At 55.4% G+C, this 18775-nt stretch overlaps 1 protein-coding gene across 1 annotated transcript in view; it reads right to left on the bottom strand.

Moving 5' to 3' along the window:
- The window catches only part of CACNA1B (calcium channel, voltage-dependent, N type, alpha 1B subunit), a 296162-nt gene that overhangs the window by 67353 nt on the left and 210034 nt on the right, over positions 1-18775 (bottom strand). Inside the window, exons 23-34 of the mRNA XM_011985186.1 lie at positions 18213-18339; positions 15333-15462; positions 14924-14983; positions 13115-13221; positions 12348-12359; positions 10260-10356; positions 8312-8472; positions 4707-4844; positions 4326-4527; positions 3846-4010; positions 3394-3504; positions 2855-2938 (exon numbers count right to left, since the gene is read on the bottom strand). Of these exons, the coding sequence (XP_011840576.1) occupies positions 2855-2938; positions 3394-3504; positions 3846-4010; positions 4326-4527; positions 4707-4844; positions 8312-8472; positions 10260-10356; positions 12348-12359; positions 13115-13221; positions 14924-14983; positions 15333-15462; positions 18213-18339 (1394 nt within the window). The remainder of the gene's footprint in view (positions 1-2854; positions 2939-3393; positions 3505-3845; positions 4011-4325; positions 4528-4706; positions 4845-8311; positions 8473-10259; positions 10357-12347; positions 12360-13114; positions 13222-14923; positions 14984-15332; positions 15463-18212; positions 18340-18775) is intronic.

Below are 18775 nucleotides of genomic sequence, written 5' to 3'. Positions count from 1 at the left end.
CGTCCTCACCTCACTCCCGCCATCACCATGACACGCACCTCCGTCGACCATGACGTCCTCACCTCACTCCCGCCATCACCATGACACGCACCTCCATTGACCAATGACGTCCTCACCTCACTTCCGCCATCACCATGACACGCACCTCCGTTGACCATGACGTCCTCACCTCACTCCCGCCATCACCACGACATGCACCTCTGTTGACCAATGACGTCCTTACCTCATTCCCGCCATCACTTCATAGGGATTCACTACAACTTAGGGGGAAACGCAGACCTGGCTTGTGGATGGGCTGCTTGGTGTACTGGTGCAGGCCTCACTACAGCCTCACATGGGAACAGCCTGACAGACAGTGGTGGAGCAGAGCCCTGGGCAGGGTACCTGGTCAGCTCTGTGTATGGTGGAAAACAAGCTGCCTGTGCTGAGGATAACAGGGTCCGAGGCAGCACAAACAGCTGGTCAGGACCCTGGAGGGAACAAGGTCTAGGGGAGAGGCAGACAGACAGGCCTTGGGAACAGGCATGGGGTACCGGCCTTTGTTTTGCGAACCAACACTCACCATGGGGCACTAAAAACCAAGCATTGGGATAAGTCGACCAACAGATATCGGCTAGCCTCTGTCCTCACCAGCCCCAGTGCCACACAGCAGACCTCTGGATAGGGTGGCCATCATGGCCAAGAGCCTCTCAGCAGATGATCCAGCCATGACCACTGACGATTATCTACCTGGGGTGAGCAGACAGCAACACTGGGCCTCCATTTGGTGCCATGCCTTGTGGCTGTCAACCAGCCACCTAGTGGTAAGCCGACTGTATCAGACCTCCTTCTCCTGGAAAGGGCAGTGATTTGTCTCAACCGGGATCCACCCACATCCCAGGTGTGGGTTTGCCTTTCCTTGTGCAGCACTGTGGCAGCACTAGCATCTCAGGGCTGGTGTCAGAGGTTTCCCAACACAGGATTTCATATAACATCAGCTCGGAGCACAGGCAGGGGATGCGTGTGAGCCAGGTGACCTCAGGGTCCACTGGACCATCTAACGCAACACCACTCAGGAGATGCTGCCCTGACCTTAAAGGCAGAGACAAAATGCCGGCTTGGTGAAACACTTCATGGGGTTGGGCTGCCGTATTTCAAGAGGAACCAATGGCCAATCGATGGCACTGGCTGCCCAATCAGTAAAATGCACGGATCAAGGAAATGGTGAAAGGAGAAGTGGCCCCTCTCACCATCGCTCCAGAAACCCAGTAGGAACTTTGTGCTCATCTTCCCCAAATTTAGGTCTGGCAAATCTAGAAGCCCTGGTTCAAAGAGGTGGAGAAGGTCCTACCACCCAACACAAAAAGCCATGGTGGCCACCTGGTCACTTGGGGCTGCTTGTGCCAGAAGGCCAGCAGGCATCACAAAGAGTGTCCATGCTGACCAGATCACCTGACCCTCATTATTGTGAAGGGCAGAGCTGCCACTGCATAGTTCTGGGAATCAGGGCCTTCAGTGTGCCTTTCTCCATGCTCCTATGAACATGCTCCTAGCAGCAGTCTCCACTGTGACTGGATTACTACAGCAGCCAGGATTGGACAAAGGAATGGCAGCAAGTAGGGACTTGGGATGCGCAGGGCTGAGGGTCTGGGTCACCCCACCAGGGCAGCAACCAGTGCAGCAGAAGGCTGGCCACAGGTCAGGGGCTCTAGAAAGGGTGGTAGGGGGAACGGGATGATGAACATCAGCTCTGCTTGGACCAGCACAGCAGAGGCAGCTCTGCTCTGTCTCCCAGACACCATGACCAGCACCACCCTGAAGAACGAGCACAGTGAACCCAATGTGAAGTGTGGGCAGAACAGGAAGGAGCCCTGGCACTCTGGCAGGTCCTCCCGATGGTGTCAGACGTCCCTTCAGCCCTAACAGTTTGGGTGCAGAGGCTCCTTCACAGCACTCGTGGCTTACTCGGGGAGCCGGAAGCATCTGAGAACTGACACCCCAGGTGCAGCCCTCAGCCTAATGCCTTGCGGAGGGTGCAGAGGCAAACACGTTGCAGTTCCCTTTCCAGCAGGGATAGCTCTGAGGTGCGACCCAGGCTGCTGCCAGAAGTCCCTTGGGAGATGACCCACACTGACCCACCAGGACGGCTTGGGACGCGGCATTCTGGTCCTTCTCTACCCACCCATTTCCCCACGCCCTCGGCTGGTTTCTACTGGGAACACCACTTAAGACATAACTTCCACATGAGTGCTCGTTTCTGCATCTGCTTCTCGAAAATTCAACCTAAGACCAAACAAATGAGGTTTCTGCCATTTATCTCCAGAGTAATATGTTGTACTCAAAAAATGTTGCTTTATGATCAGACGCTGTGGCATTTGTTGAAACAAGCTGACGTTCCAGCACTGGGCAATTTTAAGGCATAATCCACATAGCTTTGGTAAGAATATTTCCCCACATAGAGAGAGAGAGAGAGAGAGAGAGAGAGATGGTGGGGGCAATATTTTAAAATATAAATCCTTACGGGTTTCAGTTTATATATTTTCGATACCACCTTGTTAGATACACATTATACAGATACAAATGTGAGACTCACATCTTCTTGGTTAGTTGCTACCATGGAGCTCCAGGTAACTCTCAGGCCCAAAAGATGTTTGAGAACCACTTTCTTACGCAAGAAAGAACATCTGCTGAGGTAACACCCAATCCCTAAACTCCACCCCTGGAGCGAAGCCTCCACATGTCCAGGGGGTCCATCCAGGGGGTCCTGGGGAACCCAGGAAGAGGCCAACACAGGGCCTGGAGATGCACTGAGGGGAGCAGCCTCTAGAAGGAAACCACCTGGGGACCCTGAAGGAGGGACAGAAATGCTACTTACCGCAATCTCTGTTACTAAAATATCAGTAATACTTCCCAACACAGTGACAAAGTCAAAGACATTCCAGGCATCTCTGAAATAGTTCTAGAGAAAAAGAAGAGCAGTTAGTGCCAGCGGTTGATGAGGGCTCTGTCGGCAAAGAGGTATAGGTGGTGGCCCCGATCAGGAAAGGGGTGAGGGTGACAGACACAGAGCACAGGGCAGACGGGCCACCCCAGGGGGCACAGCACAAGGCCAGAGCTAAGCAGATGTCAAAGCCAGGGACACAGACACCTCTGGGCCTGGGCAGAGGCAGGACTAAGGGCCATGTGTCCAAAGAGGAAGAACCCAGCCCTGCCGGCCTCCCAGGACCTAGGCTGGGGGCAGAGCTTATGCAGCCGAGAGGGTCAGAACAGCCCCTTCCCCAGAGCCCCTGTAGTGTCTCACACACTCTTACTCGGAGAATTCCCAGCTCCAATTGTGAGCCCCCAGAGGTCGCCCTACAGACGGGGAGCCAGAATGCAGGCTGTCAAAAGGCAAAGGGGGACCAAAGCACGTACCAGCACCCCGAAGGCGATGATCTTCAGCACGCATTCCATGGAGAACATGGACGTGAACACGATGTTCAGGCACTTCAGCATCAGCTCGTACTCATAGGGCGCATCATAGAACTGCCCGGGGAAGACGTGCTGTTGGCCACGGGTTTGGCAGCCCCAAGACACCCCATCTGGGACCACCATGACCAAGCAAGGGGGGCAGACAGAACTCCAGGCCTGCCCAGGCCTGGGACACCCCTTCCTGCTCTCCGCGAGTCCTCCCAGAACCTCCCCACTGTCCCAGCCCACAGACAACAAAGGGGAACAGGATTCCACAGGCATCCCGTGCTGGCCAGGGTGCAAGGCCATGACTCTTTGGCTCATGCCGGGAGGAAGAAGGCTGACTCCACTCAGCCTCAGGGTCAGATCCCAATCCCTAGCAGCGCCAGCTGCCCCCCGTGCTGAGCCCCACACACCTTCATCATCAGCACCACGGTGTTGAGGGCTATCATGGCCATGATGAAGTACTCAAAGGGTGGGGAGACCACAAATGTCCACGTCTTATACTGGAACGACTGCCTGTTTTGGGGCATGTACCGTGTCAGGGGTTTGGCGCTGATGGCGAAGTCAATGCAAGCCCTCTGTCGGGGAGAAAGGAGCACAGAGACTCAGACGCAGAAAACCGACCCTGTGGCGTCTACTGCACCAGCCCCGTCTCACCAGCCTCACGGGGAGCCCTGATGAGAGAGGGCAAACTGAGGCAGGCCAGACCTTCTCCAAGCAGGCCTCAACCCACCAAATCCGGTCCCTCTGCAGGAGAAAGGAGGCCCTGCCCCGGTGTTGGCAGACAGTGGCAGCCAAAGCTGACCCGGCTGTGAGTGACTTGTGTGCATCAGGAAAGCCTGACGGTGCTGCTCACGCTGTCCACTGCAAGACTCCACAGAGCGTCCACCTACCTCGTTCTTCTCCAGGCTGCATTCAGACATCACCTTGTCCCCCTGCTCCTGGAAGGTGATGATGATCAAGGCCACAAAGATGTTGACAAAGAAGAAGGGAAAGACCACAAAGTAGACCACGTAGAAGATGGACAGCTCCATGCGGTACCCAGGGCTCGGCCCCTGCTCCTCATAGGTGGCATCCACGGAGTGTTTCAGCACCCTGGGCCAAGAGGACAGCATGTGTCAGGGAAACCCCCAAAGCAGACAGCCCTAAGAACGCAAGACCTGCACTACAAGGATGGGTCTGCTTCCACACCGGAGCCCAGGGATGGAGGGAGGAAGGGAGGCCGAGCTCAGGGGCTGCCTGCCCCAGCTACGGAGAGCAGGATGAGCACTCACATGGGCCAGCCTTCTCCCGTGGACACCGTGAACAGTGTCAGCAGAGCCCAGAGCACATTGTCGTAGTGAAAGTCGTATTTCTTCCACTGCCTGGGCTGAGCTTCCACTTCCTCCTTCTCATAATCCAAATACTGACCCCTGGGAATAAGAACATGGGAGGTTAGAGGGCAAAGACAAAAGATCCAAATAAACCCACATATCAACCGACACTGAAGAGAGTGTTGAAACCACTCCGTGCGGAAAGAATGGCCTCTCCAACAGATTGTGCTGGGACAACCGGATGTCCACGTGCAGAAGGATGAATGTGACCCTGCTTCACTCCACAGACAAAAACTAACTCACGATGGATTCAAGACCTAAGTGTAATGAGCTACAACTACAAAATGCTTAGAGGAAAACAGGAGCAAAACTTCATGACCTCAAATCTGGGAATGGATCCTTAGATGTGACACCAAAATCATGAGCTACAAAATAAAAAATACAGAGGTAAATTAGGCTGCATCAAAATCTGACACTTTTGTGCTCAGAGGACATCAAGAAAGTAAAAAGATAAATCCACAGAATGGGAAAAAATACTTATTTCCTAATTGTCTGATAAGGGAGTTGTATTTAGAATATGTAAGTAACTATTCTAATAAATTTAAAAATAAAATAAAATAAAAAATGGGTAAAGGATCTGAATAGACACTCCTCTGAAGAAGATACACAAATGGCTATTAAGCACATGAAATGCCACTCAACACCAGTCGTTATCAGGGCAAGGCCAATCAAAACCGCCGCGAGACACCACTTCACGCCAACGATGATGGCTGTAAGTTTAAAAATACCAAAACTAAAAAGATGGAAAACAACAAGTGTTGGCAAGGATATGGGGAATTCAGAACCCTCGTGCATTGCTGGTGGGAATATACAATGCTTTAGCCACTTTGGAAATAGTCTGGCATTTCCTCAAACAGTTAAACACAGAGTTACCCAATCACCCATTAATTCCACTTCTAGGTACATACCCGTGAGAAGCGAAAACAGATCCACACAAAAATGTGGACACAAATGTGTACGACAGCATCATTTATAACAGCCACAAGGTAGAAACAACTCAATGTTCATCAGCAGATGAAAGAATAAGGAAAATGTGGCAGAGAGCAGATATTCAGCCGTAACAGGGAACGAGGCTCTGACACAGGCCACTGCGTGGACAAACCTGAAAACATCACGTAAAAGAAGCCACTCACAAAAGACCACACATTGTATCATTCAGTTTACAAAAAATGTCCAGAACAGAGAGGGTTACAGAGATAAAAAACAGATTCCTAGTTGGCTAGGGGTGGGGACAGGGACGTAGGGGATGATAGTTAAAAGGTGCGGGTTTATTTTTCTTTTTTTTTTTGAGGTGCTGAAAACGTGTTCTAAAATTGACTGTGGCGATGGTTGCGTGTACCTGTGAATACACTAAAAACCTCTTAATTGCACACTTTCAGTAGACTGTTATAAACAAACAGTATAATGTGTTAGTTATATCTCAATAAAGCTGTCCTTTTGTTTTTCATTTTCGGTTTTTTTTTTTTTTTTTTTTTGAGATTTTTGTTTTTCTTTGTATTGCTTTTTTGAGACAGATGCTCGCGCTGTCGCCCGGGCTGCAGTGCAGTGGCACAATCTTGGCTCGCTGCAACCTCCGCCTTCCAGGTTCAAGCGATTCTCCTGCCTCAGGCTCCTGAGTAGCTGGGATTACAGGTGTCCGCCACCACGCCCGGCTAATTTTTTGAATTTTTAGTAGAGACAGGGTTTCACTATGTTGGCCAGGCTGGTCTCCAACGCCTGACCTCATGATCCACCCACCTCAGCCTCCCAAAGTGCTGGGATTACAGGCGTAAGCCACTGTGCCCGGCCTAAAGCTGTTTTGTTTTTGTTTTTGTTTTTTTAAAAACCCCATTACACTGGGTAAGATTGACCTTTTCAAATAAACAACGCTGGGTGAATTGGATATCTATCATCAGAAAACATATCTTAACCCATACCTCATGCAACACATAAAAATCAACTTCCAAGTAAATTGCAGATCTTAATACGAAAGGCAAAAATAACACTTTTCAGAAGAAAACGCAAGAAAACATGCCTGGCCTTGGGATAGATTTCTTAAACAGGATACGAAGAGTACTTAGCATAAAAGAAGAAAAAGGATTAGTTGGACTATATTAAAATCAAGAACTATGGTTGGGTACAGTGGCTCGTGCCTGTAATCCCAGCACTCTGGGAGGCCGAGGCAGGAGGACTGCTTGAGCCCAGGAGTTTGAGACCAGTTTGGCAACATAGCAAGACCTCGTCTCAACAAAAAATTTTAAAAATTAGCCAAGCATGGTGGCACGTGCCTGTAGTCATCCGAGCTACTCAGGAGGTTGAGGAGGGAGGATTACTTGGGCCTGAGAGTTCGAGGCTGCACTAAGCTGCAATAGCAGCAATGCACTCCAGTCTGGGCGAAAGAGTGAGATCGTGTCCAAGAAAAAAAAAGAAAGAAAGAAAGAAGAACTTTGTTTTTTAAAAGACACCATTAAAAGAGTAGAAAGCACCATTCAGAGGAGGAGAAGACGTCCGCAATCCCTACATGTGACAAAGAGTTCCTGTCCAGAACATTACATGATTCCTGGTAACCAACAGGAAAGAAGTAGACAGCAGACACAGGACCACAGGCAGACACTTCCAGAAAAGAACACCTAAGCAGCCAATCCCCCTAGGAAAGAGGGCTCAATCTCACAAGTATAAAATTAAACCATGGTGAATGACCACCACACCCAGAAAGGCAAGACAGAAAACACCAAGATTTAGCTAGGATGTGGGGCTGGAGAGAGCGTAATTTCACACAAGGGCCTGGCAGCATCTGCTAAGGCTGAGCACACACACACCCAGGACCCGGCAATTCCACTCCTAGACAGATACATCTCCCTGAACTGCTACTGCTCCCTGGCGGACATGTGCACGTGCAGCCGCGCTCCCAGCCGCGAACAGCCAAGCGCCCGCCACTTACCAGTACAGGAGGAAGCTGCACGATACTCACACAGAGGCAGCTGGGACGCTGCTGCGTGGGCAGGAAGACACTGTGGGTATTGCCTGGCCCAGGGTCCACACAGGCAGCTACCCAGCTTTCCCCCAGCTCTTCCCCAAGGCCCCTCTCCTGTCTGCTTTGGAGGCAGGGCTGGGCACAGGAAGCTCTGAGGCCTCACACAGACAGTGACAGTGGATCCCGTCATCGGGCAGTCCCTCTGCCTCACAGCCCAGCCAAGATCTCTAGGGCTCAGAGAAGCCCTGCCCAGTGGGCACCTTGAGCTCCCTGGATGTCTGTGTCCCTCAGAACATACCTGGTTCCTGACCCTGCTGAGGCGGAAGGGCTGGGGGCCCCTGGTGTGGTGCTGGGGAGGGGATGCATTCCCGTCTTCTGTGGTGACACTAGCACTTCTCAAGCAAGCCCCTCCCTGGCCCTCAGGCAGGGTCCATGATGCTCGCAGTGGAGTCTCCCACGCCGTGTGACCAGCTCCACCCGATCCCAAGGGAACTCCCAGTGTTGTCTGCATCATGGGGCTGTGTGTCTCACCTTGCACCCTGCCTCAGTTTACCTGCAGTCTCTCTCCAGCTCCTTGGATTCATCTGTGCAGTAGAAAAACTTCCCTTTGAAGAGCTGCACGGCAATGACAGCAAAGATGAACATGAAGAGCATGTAGACAATCAAGATGTTGAGGACATTCTTCAGGGAGTTCACCACACAGTCAAACACAGCCTGCAGGAGGAGGGGCGGAGCCATGATGAGGGGGTGGAACCATGGTGGGAGGGTGGGGCCATGAGGAAAGGGGTGGGGTCATGGTGGGAGGGTGGGGCCATGAGGGGAAGGGTGGGGCCATGAGGGGAAGGGTAGGGCCATGGGGAGGGGTGGAGCCATGAGGAGAGGGGTGGAGCCATGAGGGCAGCCGCAGAGCCATGATGAGGGGGTGGAGCCAAGGTGGGAGGGCATGGCCATAAGGGAATGGGTGGGGCCACGAGGAAAGGGGTGGAGTCATGGTGGGAGGGTGGAGCCATGAGGGGAAGGGTGGGGCCACGATGAGATGGGTGGAGTCATGGTGGGGGGTGGGGCCATGAGGAGAGGAGTGGAGCCATGACAAGAGGTGGAGCCACAGGGAGGGGCTAGAAGCAGGAAAGGATGTGAAGGGACCCAGAAGAGAGGACCTACAGGATGGAAACCTGAGGACCACTGAGGTCCAGGTGGCCCCCAGGCATTCCAGTGCCCTGCAAGGCCCTCAGGCCCCTGACCGCAGAGAGGCTCCACCGCCAGCTTCCTTGACACAGAAGACTGGTGCTGTGTCTCTTGTGAGGGGAGGCATCTTGGCCCGGATGGAGGGGCGGGAGGTGCTAGAGGCAGCGGCTGGATGCCTAGGAGGCCTGACCTCACAGGTCAGAGTTCAGCCACGGAAACAGGAATGACCAGGAGCCCAGGCCGAGCTGCACCAGGAGGGGCTGGGCCTGTGCAGAGAGAGTGCAGCCAGGCTCTGCCCTGCACTTGCACCCTGCCCCTCAGAAAAGCAATTTGGGCAAACTGAGGATAAAGGAGTAGGCTTCAGGACAGGGACACATGTGGTCTGCGGCCCGAGGCCAGCCTGTCATCAGCCATCACCACCGGAGGCTTTCTCTCGGGTCTTTCCCAACCTGGAAGCTCAGCCTTCCCTGTGCACACGATGCTGCCCTCAGAGCTGGGAAGACACCTCCCAGGCTGCCCTGATCTGGCTGTGATGGGAAGGTGGGGCCACAACTGTCTCCCACAAAGCAGCCTGGCACACTGTGGATGACCACTGCACAGCACCACTCGGTGCCACTCCTCCCTGGACCCAGTGGGCCTCCGACGCCTTCCCCAGCTGCCTGCCAGCCCACTCCTTCACATACAGGTTCTAAGCAAACCTTCTTCTCTAAGGCCCACATTGCCTCAGGTCTCAATGGCTTGATCTCCAGTAAAAGAATCTGCTGCATAAAGGTTTGGGAGAGGAAGTGAGCTGAAACTTTCTCCTCTAAGTCGCACATTGCCTCAGGTCTCTATAGCTTGATTTCCAGTAAAAGAATCGTTTGGGGGATGAAGTAAGGTGAAGCACATGAAGCAATTCGCACAGGGCCGAGCACAAGCTCACGACGACTAGGTTTCCGCGTGGCCCTACGAGTTTGGGTTTACACTCTGTCTTTATCCAGAAGCTCAGCCTGTGCCCATCCCCCTCTCAGCAGCCAATGTCCCAAGCCCCTGACTCCAGCATCTCCCTCCACCACCCTGCGCCTGTCCCGCAGCCTTTCCCATACTGCACTGCAGCTGCTGAAGAAGAACCTTGTGCTGCCTGGTCCTGCTGGGCTAAGGAGGATCCTCACAGGAGGCTGCTGGGAACAAGGTCTACTTGGGGTAATGGGGGCTTACAGCTGAGTGAGCCCAACCCCCTCACGCAGGGGTGTGATGTGAGCACACACACTCATGCACACACATGCACATGCACACATGCACAGCACATCCCTCAAGCCCCAACTCCAGGCTCCAACCTTGAGCTTGGGCAGCCGTTTGATGGTCTTGAGGGGCCGCAGGACACGAAGGACTCTCAGGGACTTGATGGTATTGATGTCTTTCCCTTTGGATCCTCTAGAAGGGAGAAGCCACAGATGCAGACAGGCAGGAGGCGTGGGTGTGCCCAGCTCCCATGTGGCCCCCCCAGGGTCTGGGTCCTGCTCCCCTGTGCGTTTCGTCTCAGCCTCCAGGGTGGAGGACACATGCGCAGAGGCCTTGCCCTGCAGGTGCCACAAGCCACCATGACTCTTCCCAGAGGCTGCCTGGCCCAGGCCTCATCGAAGGACAGGAGCTGGGACCAGGACAGCAGCATCTGGTGCATAAGGAGAAGAACCATCACCCTGACACCCATCCCACCCACCCCAGCCTCCAGGAATAAGAGGACAGAAGGGACCTGCACGAGGACTGCAGACCCAGACGTGGAAGCCCACAAGCACATTTCTAGGGCTAGAATCTTCTGGAAGGGCTTTTTTCCTTGCTTTTTGGGCTGGCTAGAGGGAGGTAAAGGGGACTTGTCTGGCCTCTGCCCTACAGATCTCCTCAGTCGCCCTAACGTTCCTCCCGCTGACATGAAACTGACAGCAGGAAGACAGAGGAGGGGAAGGAGTGTAAGAAGAGAAAAAGTCAGACCAATACAGAGGCAATGCAAGAGGCAGGGTGGACTAAGACAAACAAGGGGAGAGGGAGGGAGGGAGGGAGGGAGAAAGAGCCACAGAGACAGACATATCAACGCGACCCAGAAAGCAGCAGACAGGAAAACTCATGCAGGGCACGGACAGCAAGACAGGAAGTCCGGGAAAGAAAATTCCAGGCACAGAAGCAAGCAGAAGTACAGAACTAGCGGGCCTCCATCAGGGCCCCTCCAAGAAAAAGCCAGGGCAGACCCATGTCGCTGCCTCCGCCTGTCAGGGACACAGAAATTAGCAGGTTCTGGGGACTGGACCTCCCACGACCCTACTGAGGCCGGGCCAGCAGTGTCGAGGAGAGGTGTCCTCCTAAGAAGGTCCCGGTTCTCAGAAGCAAAGCCACTCTACTTGGTGGGAGGTGAGGGTGGGAGCTGAGGGCTCAGGGCTGGGTGGGATTCACTCACACATGGAGCCCTTCCCCACCCTGCTCAGAGGTCACATCCCACCACGTTCCCTGGGGAAGGCCAGCTTGCAGGGGCAGCCCTGCCCTCTGTGCTCTTCCTGGGGCTCCAGCAACACTTGGGGCTGAGCAGAGAGTGCTCAGTCACCCTGAGCCGTGTGGCTACACAGTCCCTTCTTCTCCCCTGACTGTAGCCTACACTCCAGAATCAGATCAACTCCCCGTGAAACGCTTCCAGGTGGGAAGAACCCAGCCTCCTGTCTCCATCACCCCAGTGCTCCCGACACCCACTCTCAAACCAGCTTCCTCCACCAGCTGAGGGAAGAGGGGACAGGGGCAGGAGGGAGGGGATACTGTTTTGTCGCCCAGTAAATGAGGCTTTCTGGGGCAGCATCCATCTGGGGCCTGCTCCTTTTCTCCTGCTCTGAGGCCGCTTGGATGGGCCCAACCCCTTCCCCTCCTCCTGATTGGGGGACCCCTGGCTGCAGTGTTCCCACTCCTAAGGCCTATGGTGATGCTTTAGCAAAGTTCTCATTCCTTTATCACAGAAAGAGGAGACTGGGAACTGCAGGGGGCTGGAGTGGAGAGGAAAGAACGCCGGTCTTCCGGAGAAGAGCTGCACTGGAAGCACCTTACGATGTCCCCGGTCCTTGGGCTCCGGCCACAGGTGGCAGTTCCCTCCGGGAGCCCTTGCTGCCCTCCAGGCCAATGGCCCCAGTCTCCAGCCCTCACTGGGGACAGCCTGCTCACCAGGAAGCTCCTCACCAAGGGCTGACCATGCCCAGCTCCAGCCCAGCTCCCCGCCCCGCTCCCAGCGGCATGGCAGGAACCCCTGGCCGGGGACTTGGCTCCCAGCGGCATGCGCCCCGATGGGGTGAAGGTGGATGAGCGGGGGGTGAGGCTGGAGATGAAATGACCCAAGAGGGGCTGCTGGAATGCTGTGATGTCAGGGACAGCGTGTGGGGGAGAGCAGGCATTACCCCACGAAGCTCCTGCCGAGTCCAGCAAGAGGAAGACAAAGAGAACAGAGTCAGTGGCGCCAGGAGCAGCCCTCCCAGCGGCCCGGAGAGATGTGGACCCTCCCTCATGTCTGTCGTCCACTAGGGGTCTTCCTTGTCTCTGGGTCTCACCCCACAACTCCCCGCTGTATTCCCATCCCCAGCTGTAGCTGAGCCCCCGACGACAGCCTCCATGCAGGGTCTGAGGAAGCCAACTCCAGGTCCAGCCACAGCAGGGCCAAGTGCCAGTGGCTTGGGAGTCAGAGACGTCTAATGCCCCAAGAGGGGAAGGCGACCACCAGTTCTGCCTTGGGCGAAAGCACCAGAGGTCTCCCCAGGTCAGAAGCAGACTTGCCTCAGAGCAGGTCAAGGTGAAGTTGCCTCCAAGGACCCTGGGAGGCAAACGCTGGGCACACCAGAGGCTGTGCCACCCGGTCCCAGAGCCACAGGCCACACCAGGGCTTCCCAGCCCCACATAGTCCCCACCCCTCCAGGCAGGCAGGGATGGTCCCAGGGTCACAGGCCACGCCAGGGCCCTACCTAGTTCGAGAGGCACAGACAGACCTCAGGCCCTCCTGACCCCACGCAGCCCCGCCCCAAGCAGGCAGGGACAGTCCCACATAGACAGCGACAGAGCCACAGGCAGCCCAGGGAGGCCCACAGCAGGGCCTCTTCCTTCTTCCCTCACCCTCATGCCCATTGTGACTCTGGGGGCGCTCCCCAGCCAGAGCAGAGCAAACGTTACTTACGAGAAAGCAAACGCCACCAGGGCGCCACTGACCACAATGAAGTCCAGAATGTTCCACAAGTCCCGGAAATACGCCCCAGGGTGAAGCAGCAGTCCCAAGTCGATCATCTAGGAGGCAGAAACACACTTCAGGTACATGATAATCCAGAAAAGACAGGCAGAGGCCAGGCGCGGGGGCTCATGCCTGTAATCCCAGCACTTTGGGGAGGCTGAGGCAGGCGGATTGCTTGAGCCCAGGAGTTGGAGACCAGCCGGGGCAACACGCTGAAATCCTATCTCTCAGGAAAAAGTAAAACATGGCCAGGCATGGTGGCTTACGTAAGCCTGTAATCCCAGCACTTTGGGAGGCTGAGGCAGGCGGATCACCTCAGTTCAGGAGTTCAAGACCTGCCTGGATGACATGGTGAAACTCCATCTCCACTAAAAATACAAAAAATAGCCGGGCGTAGTGGTGCACACCTGTAATCCCAGCTACTTGAGAGGCTGAAGCATGAGAATTGCTTGAACCCAGGACAGAGAGACTGCAGTGAGCTGAGATCACGCCACTGTACTCCAGCCTGGGTGACAGAGTGAGAGCCGGTCTCAAAAAAATAAAACAAAACAAACCCAGAAAGACAGGCAGAGCTAGGCTCCAGAGTCATGAGGGAGGAATACAGCTCTAGGTCCCCGTGGAAGGCTGTGTGGCTGAGAGTGCACACGTATGTGCACACCTGTGACTTCAGTGCACCTTAGAGACACCTTCACATGCCCTGTCAGAGTAGGGAGGCACGGCCTAGGTCACACCCCGAAGGGCCTCAGTGGGCCTTTGGACCTCAATGCCATGGACCTAAATATCCCTACACGGCTCGTGACCAGCTGAGATCCTGCCTGGGCTTCCAGCTTCCCTTCAGCCTGAATAAGACTGAGGCCTCCATCTCCATCTGCTCCTCCACCGCAGAGCTGTAGGCACACATGGCCCCAGGGAGCTCAGAGCTCGCCCAGATCCCCTGCAGGCAAGCTCAGAGCAGCAGGACGGCAGTTCCACAGACCTTCACTTGCATCCTGGCTCTGTCACTCCTGCTGCTGCAATTCTGGGCCAGCACCATAACCTCGCTAAGTGTCTGTAAAATGGGGATGATGACGCCCACCCCGCAAAATTTTGCAAGAGTGAAATAGCAGAGGTAACGTGTTCATGCATCTGCTGTCAGTGCTCCATACGCACACGCTGCCCTGTGTGCATGCATGCGGGCACACACACACCCTAAGCTGCACGGAAGTCACGGACGTGCAGCTGTGTGCACACTCAATCACACTGAAGACACACCTGCATAAACGCACAAGGGCCACACTAGTCAGACAGTGATATGGGGGGACCTCGTACCAACACTTAGAGGCAGACAGGGAAGGACTCTGAATCTATCATAAGACAAATGTCCTCCTAAATTCAAGTCTTCAGCACCCACTTCCAGCAATCTTCCAACATTCTCTCTCAGGTCTCCTCCTCCCCGAGCCAATGCCACGAAGCCCTCTTCCTTTGCTGTCCCAAGAGGGAGGGCCTCTGCCCACATGTGCACATTGGAGAGAGACTGTAGCTCATGTGTTCAAGAAACCAGGGCAAGTGGAGGCCCAGGCACGACGCTGGGGAGCACTCCCAGTGGGGGACGTAATTTCCTCAGTGAACGACAAAGCCTCTTTGCACACGTTCACGTGCTGAGCACACACCCAGTTCACACCTACCATATGTCTTAAGAGTTTATAAGAATTGTGGTTCAACCCCTGCCCTGGTCCCATCTCAAACACTGGGGTCACGAGGGGCAGCCACATATCTCACCTTTATCACCATCTCAAAGGTAAAGACACCAGTGAAAATGTAATCCAGGTATTTCAGAGCCTGAAACCAAAAGGAAGGTTACTCTCAAAGGCTGGGCTGAAACCTAAGCCAGGTGCCCTCGGTGGCTCCGACTTTTTCCTCGGAGTCAGCCAGGAAGCCAGGAAGCCTGTGGACAACGGTTCTGGGAGGGGGTCTCCGACAAGCCTGTCTGGGAACAGGCCCCCTCTGCCGCACCGTCTTCCTGTCTCCAGACCTTCGGTCCTGCACTCCCAGGCACACAGAGAGAGGAAGGAGGGGTGTCCTGTGAGAAGACAGGACTCCAGTCCCACCCCAGCCCCTTGGGCTCCTGGGAAGGCACCCAGCTCCCGCCCCACAGCCTGGCGGGGGCCCGGCCGTCCGGGCCACTCACATTGTTCCTGGGCGAGTCCGTGTGCACTGGGTCCTCAGCAGCCAGGGCGATGCTGCTCAAGGCGATGACCACGAGAATCACCATCTCGAAGTACCTCATGGTCACGATGTAGTGACAGAAGCGGCGGAGCCTGTGAGGGAACGCACGGATCACAAGGCCCACCCGCTGGGTGCGCCAGCCCCCTGCCACAGGGCAGGCTCAGCCCGTCCCGCAGAAAGGGCTCTGGGCTGCCTCAGGAAGCTGTGGCCCCAGAGCTTCGCTTGGTCCCTGTGGTTGGAGGTGGCAGCCAGGTAACGGAGAGTGGCTGAGATTCCTGAGAGGGCCTCCCGGCATAGGGAGTGGGGAAGGCTGCAGAATCTCACGGCAGGGGTCAACAAAGCAAAGCTCACAGGCCAGATCGGGCTGACCTGTTTGTGTGAATAAAACTTCACTGGAGTACAGCTACATCCACTCATTACCAACTGTCTGTCCATGCAGCCAACAGCAGTCTAACGCCAACAGCATCAACTACCCAGCCCTTTCACAGAAGAGGTCAGCTGTGGGCAGCAGGAAGGGAGTTGCTCAGAGAGGAAGAATTTCAGCATCAACATTCTCAGGGAGAGCAGGTCTCTCTTGCCCTAGGAAAGTTCTCTGGGGCCTGTGCGGGGTGTGTGTGCCCTGTCCAGGCTCCCAGGGTGCATATGAACATGCTCCACACACTGCCACATGCTCGCCTTTTGCTCCAGTCCCATGTGCCTGACTCACTTGTTCAACATTACTGAGCACCTACCCATCACAAGGGCTGTGCTCTGGCGGTGCCTCCCCTGCCTCGCAGGCATGCCCACCGCCCCCAGTCCCTCTCAGCTCTTCCTCTCACCCACACCTACAAACCCCCAAGGGCCATCCACCTTAAGCGGCTGCCCACATCTCCCTCTTCCTTGAAGGGAACTCTGCCATCTAGCTCCTGCCCCTGTGTCCATAGAGCTGTTCATCCCTGGCCCACCGCCAGCCTGCTGCTGCCTCAGCCCTTGCCACTTCCCCTCCTTAAAAGGGCTGCCTTTCCTTCTAAATCAGCCGTCATCCACTCCAACTTGTGTCTGGGTTTCTGGCACTCAGCTCTACCCCCAGCTCAGATCCTAAGTCCACCTGGCCATGAGACATCCCCAGCCGCCCCAGGCTTTGCAGGGTCTGCAGGCGGGACTCCAGCAGCACTGCAGGCCTCGGTGAATGCAGTGCCTTCCGCCACTGTCAGGCAGAAACTGGGTGTCATCCTCGATGTCTCCTTCCCCTTCCACATCTAATTTATCACCAAATTCTGTAGATTCTGCCTCTAAAATTCTTCCACACGCACTTAACTTCCAAACCTCACCACTATGAGCACCCTGGTCTAACCACCACTGCCTCTCCCTGAAACCCTTACCGTCTACTCAGTGGCCTCCATCTGCAGTCTCCCCATAGAAGGGCCCTGCTGGGCTGCAATCTGAGTGCCCCCACCGTGCACATGTCCCACGCTCCTCAGCGTGCTCCGGGACGGTGTGACCCTCCAACGCCGCAAGAGAACAGCCAGCCAGCCCCGCCTCCCCTCTGTGTTCCAACCCAGCTTTGTCCTCGGCTGTTTGCCGACTGCTGGCTTCTACTTCTGGGCTACTGTGAACACTCCGCTAGCTCCTCCCCTCTCCCCTCTTCACCTTAACTCTCACTCATCCTTCAGGTTTCAACCAAGATGTCACTGCCACCAGAAAACCTCCCTGGCCTTCTCTCACCTGCTCCCAGAATGCCAGTGCCTTCCCGTGTTTCCTTTTCCACCCCGGGTCACCGCCCCCACCTGCCACTGCACTGCCAGTCCTGACATGGCAGGGTCCATGTCTGCCTCCATTACCGCTTTACTCCTAACCACAGTAGAGCACGGTAAGCTCCCCAGACATGTGTTGGATAAAAGAATGATGGGAGGGAGGAGGCAGGAAGAGGGGATAACACAGGGCTTGGTGGAAAGACGGTTGGATGGTGAAAGAAGGGGATGGACAGATTAGTAACCAACAGGCACATGTCCACGCAGCCTTGCTGCCCTCTGCCCTCCCGGGCACCTGCCCAGCCCCTGCTCTGGCCGGGCAAGCTCTTGTGCGGCTCCACCCCTGCTCTGCCTCTCCCTCTGCCTCCTCCTCCTAAAGCTCTGCTCCAGTCTCACCCCAGAAGCCCCACCTGACCTTCTCATCTGTGTTTTAGCGCCCAATGGTCCGCATCTCCCCGCCTTGCTTTGTGTTTCCTCCCAGCACTTATCACTATCTGCATCTTATGTCTTTTACTTATTTGTCGTGTCTGTTGTCTATCTCTCCCACCAACACACAGGCTTAGCAAGGACAGGGGATCTCACCTGTTTTGTTCATTCCTAGCTATTCCCAGCACCTAGAGTGCTATCTGCCACATCAACACTGGCTGGACTAACGGAAGCTCTGGACTGAAGAGTGGATGACGGATGCATGAAAAGTACAGGCACGGACACACGGACAGACATGCAAATAAACACAGTGCACACATGCATGGCACACAGGCGCCAGGTGTGATGGGAAGGCAGAAGGATGGAAGTGTGTTTGTGAGACAGGGCAGACGGGGTCCCTGTGTGCAGAGACACACACACGCCACATAGGAGGTGAGGAGCCCGGGCCTGGAGCTCATCCCAGCTCTGCTGAGGCTGCCTGTGAACAGTCACAGAACCTCCTGTGTCCGCGTCCTCTTCTGCAGAATGAGGCCACACGGGCACGTGCCTCTGGGGACTGCTGTGGTACTCAGAGACGTTTGTCTACGTAAGTGTGCAGAATCAGTGCACGCTGGCTACTGTGTTCCCATGGGTCGCGATGCAGGGGTGAGTGGGCAGCCACACACACCGGCAGGCAGGAGACTCACAGGTTGGTGGGGCTTAAACAGAACATGGAGCTGTACGGGACGATGGGCCGGGGGCCGCTCCTCATCACGTCATCCGCTTCTACCTCCTTCTTCCCCTCTGCTTGGCTTTCCAGGTCCACGTTACCACCTACAAAGACACAGGGCCCCCGAGTAAGGGGTGTGGTACACACAAAGTCACATCGCGTGGCCCTCTCCTAGCTCCCATGTTCCCAGCAGTTGCGCCAGGTCCTCGCAGGCCCACCAGGGTTGGCCTGCAGCTAAGAACACCGCTTCACACACACGACCACGGTGCACGCCAGCCAGGACCACCGTCTGCCGCGGAGACGTGAACAGACCCTTCCTCACCTCTTGCTGCACCAAGGTTGGGAACAACACAGAACCCAGCACTGCCCCCCTGGCTGTGGACCCCCCCGCCTCGCTGAGCGGGTCTCGATGCGCTGAGAAGCCCAAAGCCTGGTGATACCTTCCCACTGCCTCTGCTGGGACCGCGAACCCGCAGCACAGGGAGGAGCAGGGGCCAGCCCCAACCCGCAAACCCACAAGGGCTCCCTGTTCCTCGTCGT

The sequence above is a fragment of the Mandrillus leucophaeus genome, unplaced genomic scaffold, assembly GCF_000951045.1.
Source record: "Mandrillus leucophaeus isolate KB7577 unplaced genomic scaffold, Mleu.le_1.0 Scaffold28, whole genome shotgun sequence".
Taxonomy (NCBI): domain Eukaryota; kingdom Metazoa; phylum Chordata; class Mammalia; order Primates; family Cercopithecidae; genus Mandrillus; species Mandrillus leucophaeus.
This window is presented reverse-complemented; position numbering and strand designations above follow the sequence as displayed.